At 36.7% G+C, this 16,661-nt stretch overlaps 1 protein-coding gene across 1 annotated transcript; it reads right to left on the bottom strand.

Annotated features, from left to right (window-relative positions):
* Positions 1 to 1,644: 1,644 nt before the first annotated feature.
* Positions 1,645 to 4,755, bottom strand: LOC119990351 (elicitor-responsive protein 3-like). Its single transcript, XM_038836217.1, has 7 exons — positions 4,543 to 4,755; positions 4,339 to 4,443; positions 4,039 to 4,165; positions 3,859 to 3,930; positions 2,456 to 2,501; positions 2,073 to 2,364; positions 1,645 to 1,981 (listed from the first exon to the last, which is right to left on the bottom strand). The coding sequence occupies exons 1-7, from the start codon at positions 4,586 to 4,588 to the stop codon at positions 1,944 to 1,946; spliced, it is 726 nt and encodes a 241-aa protein (XP_038692145.1). The 5' UTR covers positions 4,589 to 4,755; the 3' UTR covers positions 1,645 to 1,943.
* Between the last annotated feature and the right edge of the window lie 11,906 nt (positions 4,756 to 16,661).

Raw genomic sequence — 16,661 nt, 5'->3', positions numbered from 1 at the left:
GAAAGACTATCAGCTTCAACAACTTGAAAAGAACATTGACGACTATACAAAGAATGGTGATGGCGTAGAGGTAAGTTTTTTAGGGTTAGTCTCATATACAAAACGATCAACAAATACCCTCTGATTATTTGTCTAATCCAATTTTATGAATCTAAATCGATACAAGGTACCGATATATTTGAGAAAAAGGTTTTTAGTTGGGTTTGAGTTTGGGTTATTGTGGTTTTTTGTTCGTCTAGAACTCTGTCTGTGTTGTAGTTTCCTTGTTTCTCGGATTTTATTCTGCCGAGCAGCTGTTGAGCGCCTGTTGAGAGCTAGCTGCTGGTCAATATTGTGACATCTATGCTCGAGTATGGGTTGAGCAGCTGTTGAGTGTAAGGAGCTGAAAAAGCACAAAAAATATAATTTATGCAAAAACCGATCTTATTTCGATAAACAAAACGTCAATTCAACCTAAAAACATAAGCAAAAAGGTATATAATAATATGCACATCACATATCAATATCATCTTACCAATTTCAAAGTCAATTATACCCGTTTTCTAGGTATAATGTTATCAAGTTTGGAGTAAATATGTTAATTCCAATTAAGGATGGTTTAAAGGACTTCTGTTTTAGCAGTGTTGTCATGAATATAGAAATGTAGGAATTTCAAAAATTTGCTCTAATAGTTTACATGCTCCATTTTTTTGTACTTTGTTTTATTTGGTAGCTTAAAATGGATTAAATGGTTAATGAATTTGTAAGGCTTCAGTCATTTTTAGCTTCTTGTATATGTTTAAATAATCTGTAGCTTTATATTCATTCTACTTTTTAATTTGTATAACGACTTCTCAATAAAATTTTATGATTAATTATTGATATCTTTCTTGGAATAATGTCAGATTGGATATGGGTATAGTAGGAACTTGTTCCTATAAGTTTTATGGTAAAAAAAATTCTAAACAGCAATCATGTGGATGAGAGCTTTGTGCAGTGATTTGGCTTAACTAAATCCAACATTTTGAATTTTCCTGATTCATCTTGTTGCATAGCAGTTCAAGACAAAACAATCATTGCCAAATACTTGACTGAAATACATAATATAATTTTAGTTCAATTGATGAGGTGTGTAAACTTAACACTTTGTTAATCATAATTTTATAAATTAAGGGTAGTTTAGGATATTCATTAAATATTTGGTGTAAACTTATCAAATATGGATGTAAACTTATAAGGTAAAAAAAATTATGTAAACTTAATACTTTATGTGGTGTAAATAAAATTTCCCTTTGGATTTTGGTATTTTAATTATTTTATATTTTAATTTTTCTCCTATAATTCTACATCACCCACTTTATAAATTATTTTTACTTTTTAATACCATATAAGCGATTTTACTAACCAGAATGTGAGAAATTTGATCTGAGTTACCATATTGAAACAAAAAACAACTTCAGGTGACCATATTGAAACATTTGAATGTCGGGTGACCAAATTGAAAAATGCCTAACCTTTCAATCACCAAAAATTGTATTAACCCCAACTTTAGACTATTCAAGAGTCCACCAATTGCAAATGTTAAATCCACCCCTTCGCATTGGCTAATTACACACAGATGCTCTATAGACTTGCCTTCCATAAGTGATTAGTAGGTATATCATATAGGCTCAATAAAGAAAAAAAAATTAAGAACTTAGACTTGGGTACAGTAGTAACTCCCAAAATAATTCATAACGACATTTGACTCTCCAAGTCATAGACATAATTATGCCAAAAGAATTCTAAATTTAGGCCTATTTAGCTCTTCAATCTACATTTTGTATCGTTAATACTCTCGGTCAAACCCAAGACTATTTTAGACAATTTTCTTAAGCATCTTATCTACGATGAGCATTGCTGTACATGACAACCACGGTGGATCCAGATGTTTGCTGCTTCACTTATGCATACTGGACTCTCCTTCAGTACCGTGGCGGAAAATGATGTCCAGGAAAAGGACCTGTTTGACGCAGCACAACTTCAATATTTTATGACACAAAAAAGATCACAGCATTTAGCTGCAAGGAGAGTGCCATACTAAGCAAAATTACCAGGAGGATAATACGGCGAGGCTTGTGGAGGTGGTGGATAGGCAGGTGGAGCATATGCAGAAGCTGGAGGGTATGCTGAGGGAGGATATGCAGCTTGTGGAGGTGGAGGATATGCCGCTGGTGGATAGGCCGAATTTGGTGGGTATGCAGAATAAGGAGATGGTCTTGGATATGCAGTAGCTGCTGGTGGATAAGCAGTTGTGGCAGCTGGTGGTGCCATAGAGTATAAAGGGGCTTGTGGAAGATGAGCTACATAGGGTGGTGCTGAGGGAGCATAGCTTGTTGCTGGTTTCTACAAGAACCCAAACACAGTTACTTAGCTTCCATTTGATTATAAAGAGAGAACAAAATAAAGCTAGTAAAAAACATCGAAAAGTACTTACATTGACATTTGAATAATGCAGGATTAGTCGAACTTCTCCAGAATATCTGCAATGGAAGTAAAGCATTTCAGGAAAAACCTAAATGAAGCAGGTCACGAGAAACATGCAGAAAAAGCATGCAACAGTGACTCAATCACTAGCCCATTTCCTATAAGGATAGGAATTTAACCTAATAGATAGACAATGTCAACTTACAATGTCTATTTGGACAGTAAGCTACCATGTATTTGAAGTTTAGAAACTACATAGGGGAAGGGCCAAAGAAGATGAAACAATTTAGGATGAAATAATGATTACCAGTCCATTACCCTTGCTCTTCCCTAATACTAATCTATCCACTGAAACATTTCTCCATGTCAAGTCATTAAAAGAACAAAATAACCAAAAGGGTTAGGTCACTCAAGTTTCAATGTTATGCAGGAAAAATTATGAATATATGCAAGAAAGACCGCTTGTCGGCTATGGGAAAAATAATAGGTTACTGAAACAAGCAATGAATACATAGCATTTATTTTCAACTAGAAATTTCTCAATTGCCCCCTCCTTACTCAGTCGTCAGATCATGAGGAAGACTGTATTGCAATTATCCTCTGTTTAAGTCTTAACATCAAGAATGTCTAATCATTTTCAAGTATAAAATAACACTTGGTTTGACATTGCAAAAGCAGAGCCCAGCACACAAACTAGAGTTCATAAACACATTCCATCATTGCTGTTCACAAGATATGTTATGGTCCAAGAGCCACAAAAAGAAAACCTTATCGTACACCAGGGACCATCAAGCCAACATTCCCATGCATTACACACCTAAATCCCAAGAAGAGTTGGCATGTGATATCAAAACTGGCTAACAACTACAATTAATGTTTGGGAGGACAAAATGCCAAACTCTTTCAATGACACAATTAACAGGTAGACAAATGGTGAACGCTAAACACAACAAACCCTCTCAAGAACTTGAATATGCAGGAGGGAGATAAGAAAAAGATAAGATTTCACCAACGAATGTAGAATATTTTTTTACGTGAAAGATTTGACAGAGCAGTATATCTTATCATGAAAAGTATATGCTAAGTCTGTACGTCACAAGAATCGATAAAAGGAGTACCTACAGGCATAGAAACTGATCAAAATTAAAACTAATCAAGCCCTATTTTAACATTTTTCTGATAAGTAAATATAATATAATTGAAAAAGAGGAGACATAAAGTCCAGGCACACCAAATGTATACAAAAAGATTCTTAGTCCAAACTTCAAAGCTAATCGAATTGGCTCAAGGTTCTGAATGATAATGAAAGGGTTCTCAATTCCCAAGATGCAAGCAAATCAGTAATGGAAGGCATGTAAGCACCTAGATAGTTGAAGCTATTCTCATAGAGAAATATCTGCCGGTCAAGTTTACCTGCCAGTTTTACTCTGAATTGTCCAAGCACTGTCATCATAGCCATGTGAGAGTACCTTCTGCAATTGAACCCTACAAACAGCAGCAGCAGTAACACAGAGAACAGACAAATACAAATTAGAAAACAAAATACTTCTCCAGAAGATCATAATCCAAATAAAGAATGGTGAAGATAATTACTTTCCACTGCCAATGAAATCATCAAAAGTCACGGTGTTGTTGTTCCAAACCACAATTTTCAGTTCTCTGAGCCCTTCAATTAGCGTGAACACAAATTTCTCCTGGAATGTGGGATTTTTACCACCATCTATGATCACAATCAAATCAAAAAAAAACCATCATTAAGGATGCAAAACAAACTGAAGATAAGAGTACATAAAATACATACTGAGATGAGATTTTCTTACAAAATTCAGACCCAAACCCTAAAATCAAAGATGAACAATAAAGGAACAGTTTTGGCATAAATGATTCAAATACCTTTGCACGTTCTGGTACGGGACTTGTTGCTGCCGTACTCAATGCAAACGTACGTATCTTGCCTTGAAATCCATTCTGTATCTTTCAACTTGTTGCATCCAACAACTGCTCCACAGCAAAAACAAAAGCAAGGCAATTTAACACTTAAAACAAAATTGGTTTGCTCGAGTGTATCTACTGAAAACACCAAACCAACATTCGTACCTGTAACTTCAAGGAGCTGGCCTTGGATCCCATTAATCATCGACATGGAAGAAGACGAGTAGACAATCTGATCAGAGAGAGAATTGGCACACAATTTGACCTACAAAAGTGGGTCTTCTCCCCCTTTTATAGATCAGAGAAACTACAGAAACTACAAATCAGAATAGGAAAGGAAAGCTCGTGGTCTTTTTAATAAGTCCGCTCGTGTTAACGCGATAACTTCTTCGTTTTCATTCTCTGTTTTGGTTTTCCGTCTTGGAAGGTGCACTGCAATGACGTTGTTCTAGGGTCCACTACACTATTGACGAGATATTTTATTTGTTTTAATTAATTGTAGCGTATAATATAAAAATATTATGGTAGTGATAGTAAGGGCAAATGTAAAGGTGAAGTGGTATTGGGCCAACAAAGATGTTGTCTTTTGCTGATGTGGCTGTATTGCAAAATGTGTTTTGCTTATGTGGCTGTATTGGGATAAGTGTTTTGCTGATGTGGATGTATTGATATTTAATGTTTTGGTGTAGTTTTGTTGTGGATAATATGGAGGAATGGAATGTTGTTGGGTTGGGTGGAAAGAGAAAGTGTGTGGGAAGAAAAAGTGTATAGAAATTTGTGTTTTGCTGATGTGGCTGTATTAGAATACGTGTTTGACTTGACTTTTTGTGTAATAGAGGTGGGACCGGGCCAACAAAAATGTTGGCCCAGTAAATTGTTTCTTATTGCATTTGCCCTAAGTACACATTCTTAATGGAAACACTACGTATCCATAATTTTAATGTCCATAATTGTACATAATCTCACACTTCTCCTCATGTCATATAGATTATGGATAATTATGTACACTAAAATTATGGACACATATCATTTTGACATTCCTAATATATACATCCTGCCTGTTTGACAATGCGTGTGGATCAGCGTTGCCGCTGTGCGATCCGTTGACATCCACCACCTTACCAAATGGCATGGCGTTTACGACGAAACCGCTGTGCATACGATAGCGGTTCTGTTGCCTGCGAAGAAACTCCTATCGAGAGCTTCTTTGAAGGTGCTTGACATGTTTTATATTTTTATGAAAAAAATTAATGTGTGGTCCACTTAATTAAAAGAAAATCTGTCAGTCATAGGCCCCATTTAATTAATACATTATGGTATAATTAACGTGTAAGACATTTAGAAAATTCAGTAACATTTTTTTCATTTTTAAATTCTTTTACTAATTAACATTCTTTTATTAATATAAACATTATAGTATTATTAACTTATTTAGGTAAAATTAAAAAAAAACTTAAACTATAATATTATTAACTACTCCGACAATCATTTTAATCTTAAAAATATTTATAATATTATAATTAAAATTAGTTTTAATAATAAAGTATATTTATTAGATTAAATTTAATAACAAAATTTATTATAAAAATTATAAACAATCATAAAATATTATATTATATTTTAAGATGACACTTTTATTTCAACAGATTTTCCGTTAGCGTCAGTTTTTAGTTCGTCAAACACTTCACAACATATTACATAGCTTTAAACTCATTTTTTTTTTCCACAGTTTTTCCGCTAGCATTGAAAATCAATCCAACCGCTCTACCAAACGGACCCGATAGCAGCTCACTAAGCAAATTCAAAAATCACAAATCAAACACCTAAAATCACTTTTATCTCTCTTGGGTTTTCATTTCTCTCTCCTCTCTTTTCCCTCTCCTCTCTCTCACGGTCAACGGCGGATCTCTGTCGTCCAGCCACCAATCTAATCGTCACCGCCGCCAAAAGAAGAGTCCGACTCCCAAGAGCAAAGCCCAACCACCATTTACCATCAACAGTCGCTGGTTTTGCCAGAAAGCCATTGTGAAGCCTCAAGTAACCACAAGACAATAGGCACCGATCCAGCTGATTTCGATGTCGGTTTGACAACCTTACACCACCAATGGACTCCCCTAGTTGAGGAGAACCTAGCCAAGCCCTTCGTAGTCTGAAATGACCACGACAAATGGAGTCCCATTGATGACCCAACTTTGATGGGTACTTGAGATTTCGATTTGGGTTTTGTTTGGATTTTCATGGGTATTTGAGATTTCGGTTTGAGTTTTCATGGGTATTTGAGATTTTGATTTGGGCTTTCATGGTCTTTAAGATCTTGATCTAGGTTTTCATGTGTGTTGTAATAATGTCATTGTGAACTCATTGGTATTGATTGAAATTAATTTTAGATGAAATTCTTATGGGATTTTATGCTCTACCTTCTTATTACACTTTGAATGTAATTAGGTACGCTGTCAATGTAATAAGCTACTGGTGAGTAAACTTGGCATTGTTGGCTTATTTAATTTGGTAGGGGCTTATTACACTTTAAGTGTAAATGTTACATTGTCAATGTAATAAGACACTTGTGATTAAACTTGATAGTGGTGGCTTAGTACGCTTGGCAGGGGCTTATTACACGTTGAATATAATTAATTACTCTATCAATGTAATAAGCCACTGGTGAATAAACTTGGTAATATTGGCTTATTTAGTTTGGCAAGGACTAATGACACTCTAAATATAAATGTTCCGCTATCAATGCAATAAAACACTTGTGATTAAACTTGGCATTGGTGGCTTAGTAAGCTTGGCAGGGCTTACTACACATTGAATATAATTAATTACGTTATCAATATAATAAGTCACTCATAATTAAACTTGGCAATAATTGTGTCAATTACATTGTCTTTTTGATCGAAATGTCTTATTTTAGGGCTTATGTTTTGAACACATACATTTATTCATTATTTAAAAAAGTATGACAATTGACTGGCTAGAAAATTTATCCAACCTTCCACATGTAATTATGTAAAAATTAAATATATGTGCATCCCATTATTGTCCTTAGTTACGAATCTCCTCTTAATAGAGAACCCATTAAAGTGTTCAAAATATCAGAAAAAAAACAAACAAAGTCGCCAACAAAATCAAATAACATCCCGATTATCGACTTATTATCTAGATAGTAGCTTATTACACTTTTAATGTCATTAATTACGTTGCCCATGTAATAAGTCACTGTCTCAAATAGACACATTCGTGTCCTACAAGGATTGCCGAATTCCAACGACATTTTCGATCGGAGAAAGGATAGGTTAGATACTCCTTGTCGAGATAAGTTCATTGGTGTTGTCAATTTCCTCAAAAGATGGTCGGATTGTTCGGATCTAACGATCTTTCTCGCAGTGGCCGTGAACTTTCGAGCATGATTCTAGCAATTGTGATGGACAAAACTCATCGGGGTTTGTTGAGTTTAATTTGTTACTCATCTCTTTGTAATTCTTTTGGGACCATCTCGTCATGAACGGTGGCTGGACGGCAAATATGCCATGTGAGTAGTGGTGAGCTCGGTTGAGAAGAGAGATATGATGAGAGAGAATAAGAAAGCTGGAGAGAGAAGGAAGAAGTAAAGAGATATGAGGAGAGCAACAAAAAAGCTAGAGAGAGAGAAGGAAGAAGCACAATAGAGTAGAGGTCCTAGAGGAGAAAGAGACGATAAATCTCTCTTACTTTTTAGGGTTTCCATATAAGTCATTTATGTGGCATTCTGAGTTGGCATGCCAATTAAATTATGGACATTATTGAATGATGATTTTCCTGATATCCTCAATACTTAGGACTCCGATGAGGAAGACGGAGTCCTCCTAGGCCCTAGCTGCTATGCATCGTACTTGCATTATGGGTTACAAAGAATGAATCGTGGTATATATGGTGGTGTTGAAAGATTATGCCGTTTAAAATATATTAAATCATGAAATATATTATGCCGTTTGAAATATCTTAAGTCATAAAATATATTGTGGTGTTTGAAATATCTTAAATCAAGAAAATAAGTCCCACAAATGTGCTCTTCGAAACAACTATCTAAGTAACGAGCCATTTGAACAGGGCTCGTTTATTCCAGAAAAAGGGATGAGTCCCTTCATTCACCATTGCAGCAGCTCTCTCTTGACCGTTGAGGGAAGTCTCGGAATTGGTTTTATCTGTTCTAAAATTTATTTCTTCAACAATTTATCTGTTTTTGTATTGGTATTTTCAATCTTGCATGTTGAATTAATTTATGCTCTGAACATATCAACAATAGTCTCATTGGAAAGATGTTTTTACGGTGATTCTGAATATATAATTTTTCTTCGAAATCCGTAATGTATTTTTATTTTTGAGAGATAAGTTTTATAAAAAAAGTAAAGAAACAATTAATTGATGTCGGCATGCGTGAGAGGAAAATGGGTAGATAAAAAAGAAAAACGTAAATGAGGACAAATTTTTCGGTAAAAATAATGATTTAATCTTTTTTGTCTTGGTGGAATATGATTAAAATTTTATGAACTTTGTGATATAAAAAGAAATGGTATGGACATATGACAAATTTACTTGCAATTAGCCAAAACTATAATTCTCAATTCATGTTGTGTTTACGTAATTTACGGGTTATTATGGCTGCACCATCTCATGTTCTGTTTTTTTGAAAGGTAGAAATACCAAATACTTCAAGAAACAAATAGGGACAAGTGTGATCCACATACATCACTCCCAACAAACAAGGCTCAAAAGTAAGCAATGCCATAATCAGAAACATGAACACAAGTAAGCACAGCTTTTAAGAATCCAGAACCAAATATCCTTGCAAAAAAGTCGGTGGAATGCCAAGCCAACGAGATGAAGATCCACAGAGAGCATGCTTCACAAGTACGTGTTTGCATCAATTCAAAGTTCGATCCACATGTTGAACCGACCAACTATATGCAGATTGCGAAAGGCCGGATCGAGAAGGGCTTATTCCACAACAGTACATCAACTCTGTAAGAGACCACTCCCTTCCGTGACTGCTTGTACAATGATCTTAGAGTCCCCTTCCAACTCTAAATTATTATGACCCATGGATATCCCAAAACGAACAGCCTCCAAGAAAGCCACAGCCTCCGTATCCACAGGTAACATGTCAACACTTTGAGAGCTTACAGCAGCAGCCAGAAAAATACCACTATCATTTCGGGCAAGGTAACTGTCGCAACCGGGGTCACGACGCGGACCGGCGTTTGAAAGGATGAAAAATGTTTAGAGTCGCCACCAATTGATTTAAGGTGCAATTGGACACCGTAAAAACCTGCGAACCAGAGAAAAGGGTACGGGGATCGATTGAGTGTGAGGAAGGTGTTAGGCACCCCACAACTCCCGTTTGAAAACAGTTACCCTAATTAATTTTATGGCTATCTTATGGATACTTGCTCTTTGCAAGATATAATTGTTAAAGTTTGAATTATTACTTTCAACACACTTATCAACTTATGATAATGTTTGAAAAAATAGCTTGGAATACTACTATCAATTCATGATAGTTTTTATTTGGAGACACACTACCAACTTTTGGTAGGTTTAATTTTAAACACCAACTTATGGTGTTAATGATAAAATACCCTACCAACTTTTGGTAGGTTTAATTTTGAATACCAACTTATGATGTAAATGATAAAATACCCTACCAACTTTTGGTAGGTTTAATTTTAAATACCAACTTATGGTATAAATGATTATTTGGAAAAAATGTCATTTGCCAATTTAATCCATTATTGCCAACTTATGGCAAATTCATAAATGAAATCAAATATGGTCCATAATCCAGATAAGTGAAATCAACTTATGATTTCCTTAATTGAAATGACAACATATCAAAGAATCAAGATTTGCACAAAACAGATTTTCAAACCACACATTGCGCACAGATTTTTCAACTCTGATTTCACCTATCAAATGAGGTCGAAATGCAACGAAATTTTATATACAATGTCACAACACCTCAATAAACACTATATCAAAATTTCAGAGCAAAATTCAAAGTTTAAAGCAGTCTGCTAATCTCGGACAGATTAGGGTCTTGAAAATCCTGCAATTTGAAGTCCTTGATTGTAGAGGCTCGCATTGGAGAAGATTGTTGTAGCAAAAAAAAAATAACAGGAAAGCTTGATGATTGATGAACTTGATAGCAAGAAGTTTCTCCCCTTTTCTTTCTCTCTTTTTCTTTTTCTCCCCCCTAGCTCTCTATTTTTGCTCTCTTCCCTTAGCTCTCTCCCCTAGCTCTCTATCTTGCTCTCCTCCTTTAGCTCTCTCCCTTAGCTCTCTCCCCTAGCTCTCTATCTTGCTCTCCTCCTTTAGCTCTCTCCCTTAGCTCTCTATTTATAGGAAATTAGGAGCTACCCATCCATTGAATGACCAACCATGGCAACCTAAGTGGAGTCACCACCATTGAATAACCAATTTGCACTAAGTAAGTGGATTCACCACCATTGAATGTAAATGGAGTCACCACCATTGAATTTGCACTAAAATGATGGATTCACCACCATTGAATGTAAATGGAGTCACCACCATTGAATTTAAGTGGAGTTGCACATCAATTTGCACTAAAATGATGGTGATGCATGGAATGATGTCAAGAGAGATATACATATATGTGTATATATGTATAGGTGGAAATAGTAATGGGTTTGACAAATCATGTGGTGGGCTTTCAAATGATAATCAAGACATTGGTCAAGATGGTAGTGGACACAAGCAAATTAGCTCTTCATGAAATGGGCCAACAAATGTTGAACATAGGTTGGTATGAATTGGGCTAAGATATGAGTATTTGTGGGCTTAAGAATCCAAGAAAGAGAATATTTATGGGCTTATAGGTACAACAAATGTGTTTTTTTGCATTTTTGTGTTTTTTCTCATTTTTGTATTTTTTTGTATTTTAGCTGGACGAAAATCGGGTACTACAGCTGCCCCCCTTTGTATGTCTTTTATGAAATAAAAGGCAAACAAAGGTATAGTCAACCGAGTTTCGTACGAGAATTGAAATGCACGGGATCACTATGGCCATTCCCGGCTTGGCCAAATATTGGTGCAGGAAAATAAAGGGGCACGGGATCACAAGGCCATTCCCGGCTTGGCCAAATATTGGTGCAGGAAAATAAAGGGGCACGGGATCACAAGGCCATTCCCGGCTTGGCCAAATATTGGTGCAGGAAAATAAAGGGGCACGGGATCACAAGGCCATTCCCGGCTTGGCCAAATATTGGTGCTGGAAAATAAAGGGGCACGGGATCACAAGGCCATTCCCGGCTTGGCCAAATATTGGTGCAGGAAAATAAAGGGGCACGGGATCACAAGGCCATTCCCGGCTTGGCCAAATATTGGTGCTGGAAAATAAAGGGGCACGGGATCACAAGGCCATTCCCGGCTTGGCCAAATATTTGTGCAAGAAAATAAAGGGGCACGGGATCACAAGGCCATTCCCGGCTTGGCCAAATATTGGTGCAGGAAAATAAAGGGGCACGGGATCACAAGGCCATTCCCGGCTTGGCCAAATATTGGTGCAGGAAAATAAAGGGGCACGGGATCACAAGGCCATTCCCGGCTTGGCCAAATATTGGTGCAGGAAAATAAAGGGGCACGGGATCACAAGGCCATTCCCGGCTTGGCCAAATATTTGTGCAAGAGAATAAAGGGGCACGGGATCACAAGGCCATTCCCGGCTTGGCCAATGTTTTTTTTTTAATCTTTGACTTTTTTTTTTGGTGAAAAGGTGCTCGGGATCACTGTAGCCATTCCCGGCTTGGCTGAAAATTTTTTATTTTTGATATTTTTTATTGTGAAAAAGGTGCTCGGGATCATTGTAGTCATTCCCGACTTGGCTGGAAAAGATTTTTTTGATTTTTTGAGAAAAAGGTGCTCGGGATCATTGTAGCCATTCCTGAATTGGCTGGAAAAGATTTTTTGATTTTTTTGATTTTTTGATTTTTTTTTTGAGAAAAAGATGCTTGGGATCATCATAGTCATTCCCGGCTTGCCTGGAAAATTTTTATTTATGCAGCGATGATGCATGCACTGACCTATTTTGCTCAATTATGAATGTCTCATGAATGAATGAATGCATGTTTTCTCAAGGCTTTGCCATCCTCCAACAAGCGCACAATTACGAATTGCTAAACCAAATTTGTTTCTCTGTTAGGGTTGACCTTCTGACTCACTGAGCTTTCAATGTATCTTCTCTAATCTGATTAGTGAAGGCCTTTTTCCATTCTGGATTCTAGCTCTTGGGCTATCTCTTTTCCTTTTCCAATGTGCATTCCCATAATCAATTGATTTTCCCTGAAATTTGCATATTCGTACGCATCTGAGTTCAAAGCTACCCATTTATCTGAATTTCTTTATTCAATTTAATATTTTTTTTCTTTTGCACGGCTTAGGAATGTGAGCTTCTCTTTCCTGCTAACACCTGCTTCAGCTTCAGGCTTTTCACTCAGATCCTTTCCAGCTTAGGATGCCAAAATCCATCAACTTCCTATCAAAAGTATTGTCCTGATGCACTCATTATATTTCCTATCAAAACTTTGTCAGTGATAAATTCAAAAGTACAGCCATGCTTGTCAATTATTGAAAGCAAATGATAAATTTTTGGAGTATGAAATGAGAATTGAATTGGGATGTGGAAAAGGAGACAACAAGCAACAAAATTGAAGAAATGAATTTCCTCACAATTTGTTTCTTGGAGTATCAAATGAGAATTGAATTGAGATATGTAAAAGGAGACTACAAACCACAAAATTGAAGAAATGAATTTCCTCACAATTTTTATTGAAAATGATGGGTGGTAATAAAATATTTTAGAATGAAATATGTACAAGAAATTAGGGAGGTCAAAGGCAAGAAGGACAAACCGAACTTATTCAAGATGAAATATGTGATAATTCAAAGATTGTACCAAAATTGCCCCAATTTTGGTGTGCACCCAATTAACAATAATCAAAACTGACTTGTATGAGGCTATCTCTGAACCTTCCATTTCTGCCAACAAACTTCTTCTTCTATGTAACAGACTAACACCTTAGCAAGGTAAAATATCTGATGGTATCAAGAGCACCCCAAAATCTACCCCAGTTTTGGGTGCATGTCCAATTAACTGATCTCCAACCCTTCAATTACGAAATTAATTTTGCACTCCCACCTATGTCAATGTGAGACAAGTTAACAGCCAACTCAGGCAATACTCATCAATTCAACAGATTCGTGATCCAACCATCTTGCAGCCCAAACTAAAATGCCCATAAGGGTTTTTTTTTCACTTTAGCAGAATTCTTCTTTTTCTTTTTTTTTTTTCCTATTTTTGCCTAGAGCGCCCTTGCGGGTTTTCACTCTAGCGGGAATATTTTTTTTATTTTTTTTCTACCAATAAAACTTAACAACTTCCTTGAAATTGTCCCGAATGTGCATTTTGAGGGGTTCAACTTCAACTAGCGTCTTCTCAACCTCTTGAACAAACTTTTCCAAGTTAATCATGTGATCTTCATCCTCACTTGGCTTGGCAATTATGTTATCCCCATGCACTTCAATCTCTTTATGCATCATATCATGAAACAGAATGACCTTGGTTTGCTGATAAATATCTCCTGCATTTTTAGACCAAATGGCATGACTTCATAGCAAAAGGTATCACATAAAGTGATGAAAGTAATTTCCTCTTTATCTTCTAGTGCCATCGTGATCTGATTACAATCATCCTTCTTCAGTACTGGTGCAATATTTCCATATCATTCGGGGTATTTTACTACAGCAAGACATCCCGCATCAAATTGCTTCTTTATTTCATCTCTAATCTTCCAAGTTTGCACCAATTCAAATTTCCAACCCCAAATTAACAACCTCATCCATTTGAATTATCTTTTCTTTTTGATTAAACTTGTTTCAACATTTCTGACTATATCTCAGATTCATCCTCAATGTTCAAGTCAAACTCGACATTGTTAATGGGTGCCCCAAAATCTGGTTCATTCGGTTCATCTTTTCATTATCATCAATTTCAATCCTGTCAAAATGGAATTTGCAAGATTTGGAATTTGCAAGTGATAGACAAATAAAGGCAAATAAATGTGGGATGATGAATGTAACAAAGGCATCAAAAACACGGGAATTGGGCAAATAAATGTAGGAATGATGAGTGTAACAGAGCATCAAAAACATGAGAACTGGAAGCATTGAACATGCAAAAGCTGTACTAGAGAAATTTATCAAAGTAAAGTAAAGACATGCTCATTATTAAAACCCAATCAATGGCCGTGAGCTGGACCACAGATGGTAGTGCAGATGGATTTTACTCTTGAAGGCTGCTGACAGAATCTGGCAATTCCAAATTGGTCCAGTTACTGAGTTTAAAACATAACTCCCCAAAATTTCTAGTGTTTGGACTTCCGTACCATATCCATGACTGCGGCCAACATGTGCTCCAGCTTTTGCTGTCCCTCTTCTAGTGTTTGTAGCCCCATCTCTAGCCGGGCTATCGCTGCACGCATGCGATCTGATTGTGGAGATGCTGCAACTGCTGATGAGGAATCACTAGGTGGTGATACTGAGTGACCTTCTTGGGTCTGCTTCTTTCCAGCAGAAGTTGTTTTCAAATGGCTGATGCTCTGACGCCATGTCCTTCTTTCCAGCATGGTGACTTGATATCCCAAAGAGGCTCGAGGCCGAGGAGGTCGAATGCTTTTGAACAAAAGCAACCTTGTGATAAGCCGTGGGAAAAATAACTTCCCCACCTTTGTTGGCTTCTTCTCGACAAAATCCTTGGCTTTGAAGATCGTGGCCAGATAGATCTTCCCAATATCAAACCACTGCCCTTTATACATAGTAATAATCATACTGTTGGACAAGAATTTTATTCTAGGGTATAAAGAACATTGTCTATTCCATCTGCAATAGATCTAAGTTGTACTGTGATCTCAGTGATTGCTTCGTGCAATTTATCTGGGTCATGAGTACTTGCTTGTCTACCCCATGACATATATCGAACACCTTGTATGGCATGCTTTGAAACCATAAGTTGCCTTTTGTAGTCTTGAACTTTGTCGGTTGCTTTTTTAAGTCTCCTTTTGATTTCCCTCAAAGCTTCTTGTAGAGATTCGATAGTTTCCTGGGGATCGTCTTCGTATTCGTCTTCCCTTATAGGGGAGAGGTTGAATCTGAGATCATTTCCACCTTCATCTTCTTTAGAAGTAGAACCTTCATCAGTTCTAGACCTTTTTGCAGGTGGAGAGTTAGGAGTATCCATCCTTGAAGATTTCTTGAGGAAGAAATTGGTTTCTGCTGATTCTTACTTTTGAATATTTATACGAATGGAATATGAAGGAAGTGTTGGACCAAGACTTAGCGTCTAGGTCAACATTGTGTTTTTGATGATTGTGAAGATGGAGACGGAGATGAAGATGGCTCAGAGAGAAAACACGCTTTTGCCAGAAATGATTGAGATTGAGATGAAGACGAAGATGGCTCTGCATATGCGAAGACATTCGCGGTGCTTGTCACATCAGTACTCACTTTACTGTCACCTTCCACTGTTATTTTCCCGCTTGAGGACGAATTTTTTTCTTCCTACTTCTCTTTTCAACTAGATAATAATCAAAAAAACAAAACTGTCACACTCAACTGTTCATTTCCCCGCTTGAGGACGGCTCTTTTCTCTTTTTTTCTTTTTTTTTTCTTTCCTTTTTTTCAACTAGATAAAATAAAAATAATAAAAGAATAATAAAAGAATAAAAAAAAACTGTCACACTCCTCGGGAAATTACGAATATCTGCACGGTGAGCCAGGGTACATAACGGACGGTCAGGATCTAATCCAAGCAGGATCTTTTAAACCGTCTGGTAAGAGATTCCAGTGATGGTGGAGAACATGGCTCTGATGGTGATGGTGGTAATGACCATAGATCACAAGTCTCCGGAAGCTTTCTCTTGTTGTTGATGCATCTCTCTTGGTTTCCATCTCTGGTCATGTAACCTTTCAAGCGCTTCACATCTGACAACTTCACTGGCTTTACAATAAAATCCTTTGCTCCTTCTCTCAAGCATCGGTTGATCGAGTCACTACGTTCTCAGATGACATGATTACCACTGGAATCTCTCTCAAGGCAGACGATCTCTTGATTTTCTTCAACAACTTGTATCTTGTCATTCCAGGAATACAGTAGTCGGTGATAATCAAATCCATCTTCAAACTATCAAACCCAACAGAACAATTATTCTCCTCGTGTAATCCCAGAAACTGAA

This window comes from Tripterygium wilfordii, chromosome 22 (genome assembly GCF_013401445.1).
Source record: "Tripterygium wilfordii isolate XIE 37 chromosome 22, ASM1340144v1, whole genome shotgun sequence".
Lineage (NCBI taxonomy): Eukaryota > Viridiplantae > Streptophyta > Magnoliopsida > Celastrales > Celastraceae > Tripterygium > Tripterygium wilfordii.
The sequence above is the reverse complement of the archived record's forward strand: the minus strand, read 5'-3'. Positions and strand labels throughout refer to the sequence as shown.

What these genes read in the sequence shown, in the direction of transcription:
- LOC119990351 (XM_038836217.1), bottom strand. Translation starts at nt 4,588, where the DNA reads ATGTCGATGATTAATGGGATCCAAGGCCAGCTCCTTGAAGTTACAG. An exon ending in ATTCAGAGTAAAACTGGCAG is followed by an intron (nt 2,502 to 3,858) that starts GTAAACTTGACC and finishes CTTCCATTGCAG; the next exon opens with ATATTCTGGAGAAGTTCGAC. An exon ending in TGCATTATTCAAATGTCAAT is followed by an intron (nt 2,365 to 2,455) that starts GTAAGTACTTTT and finishes GGGTTCTTGTAG; the next exon opens with AAACCAGCAACAAGCTATGC.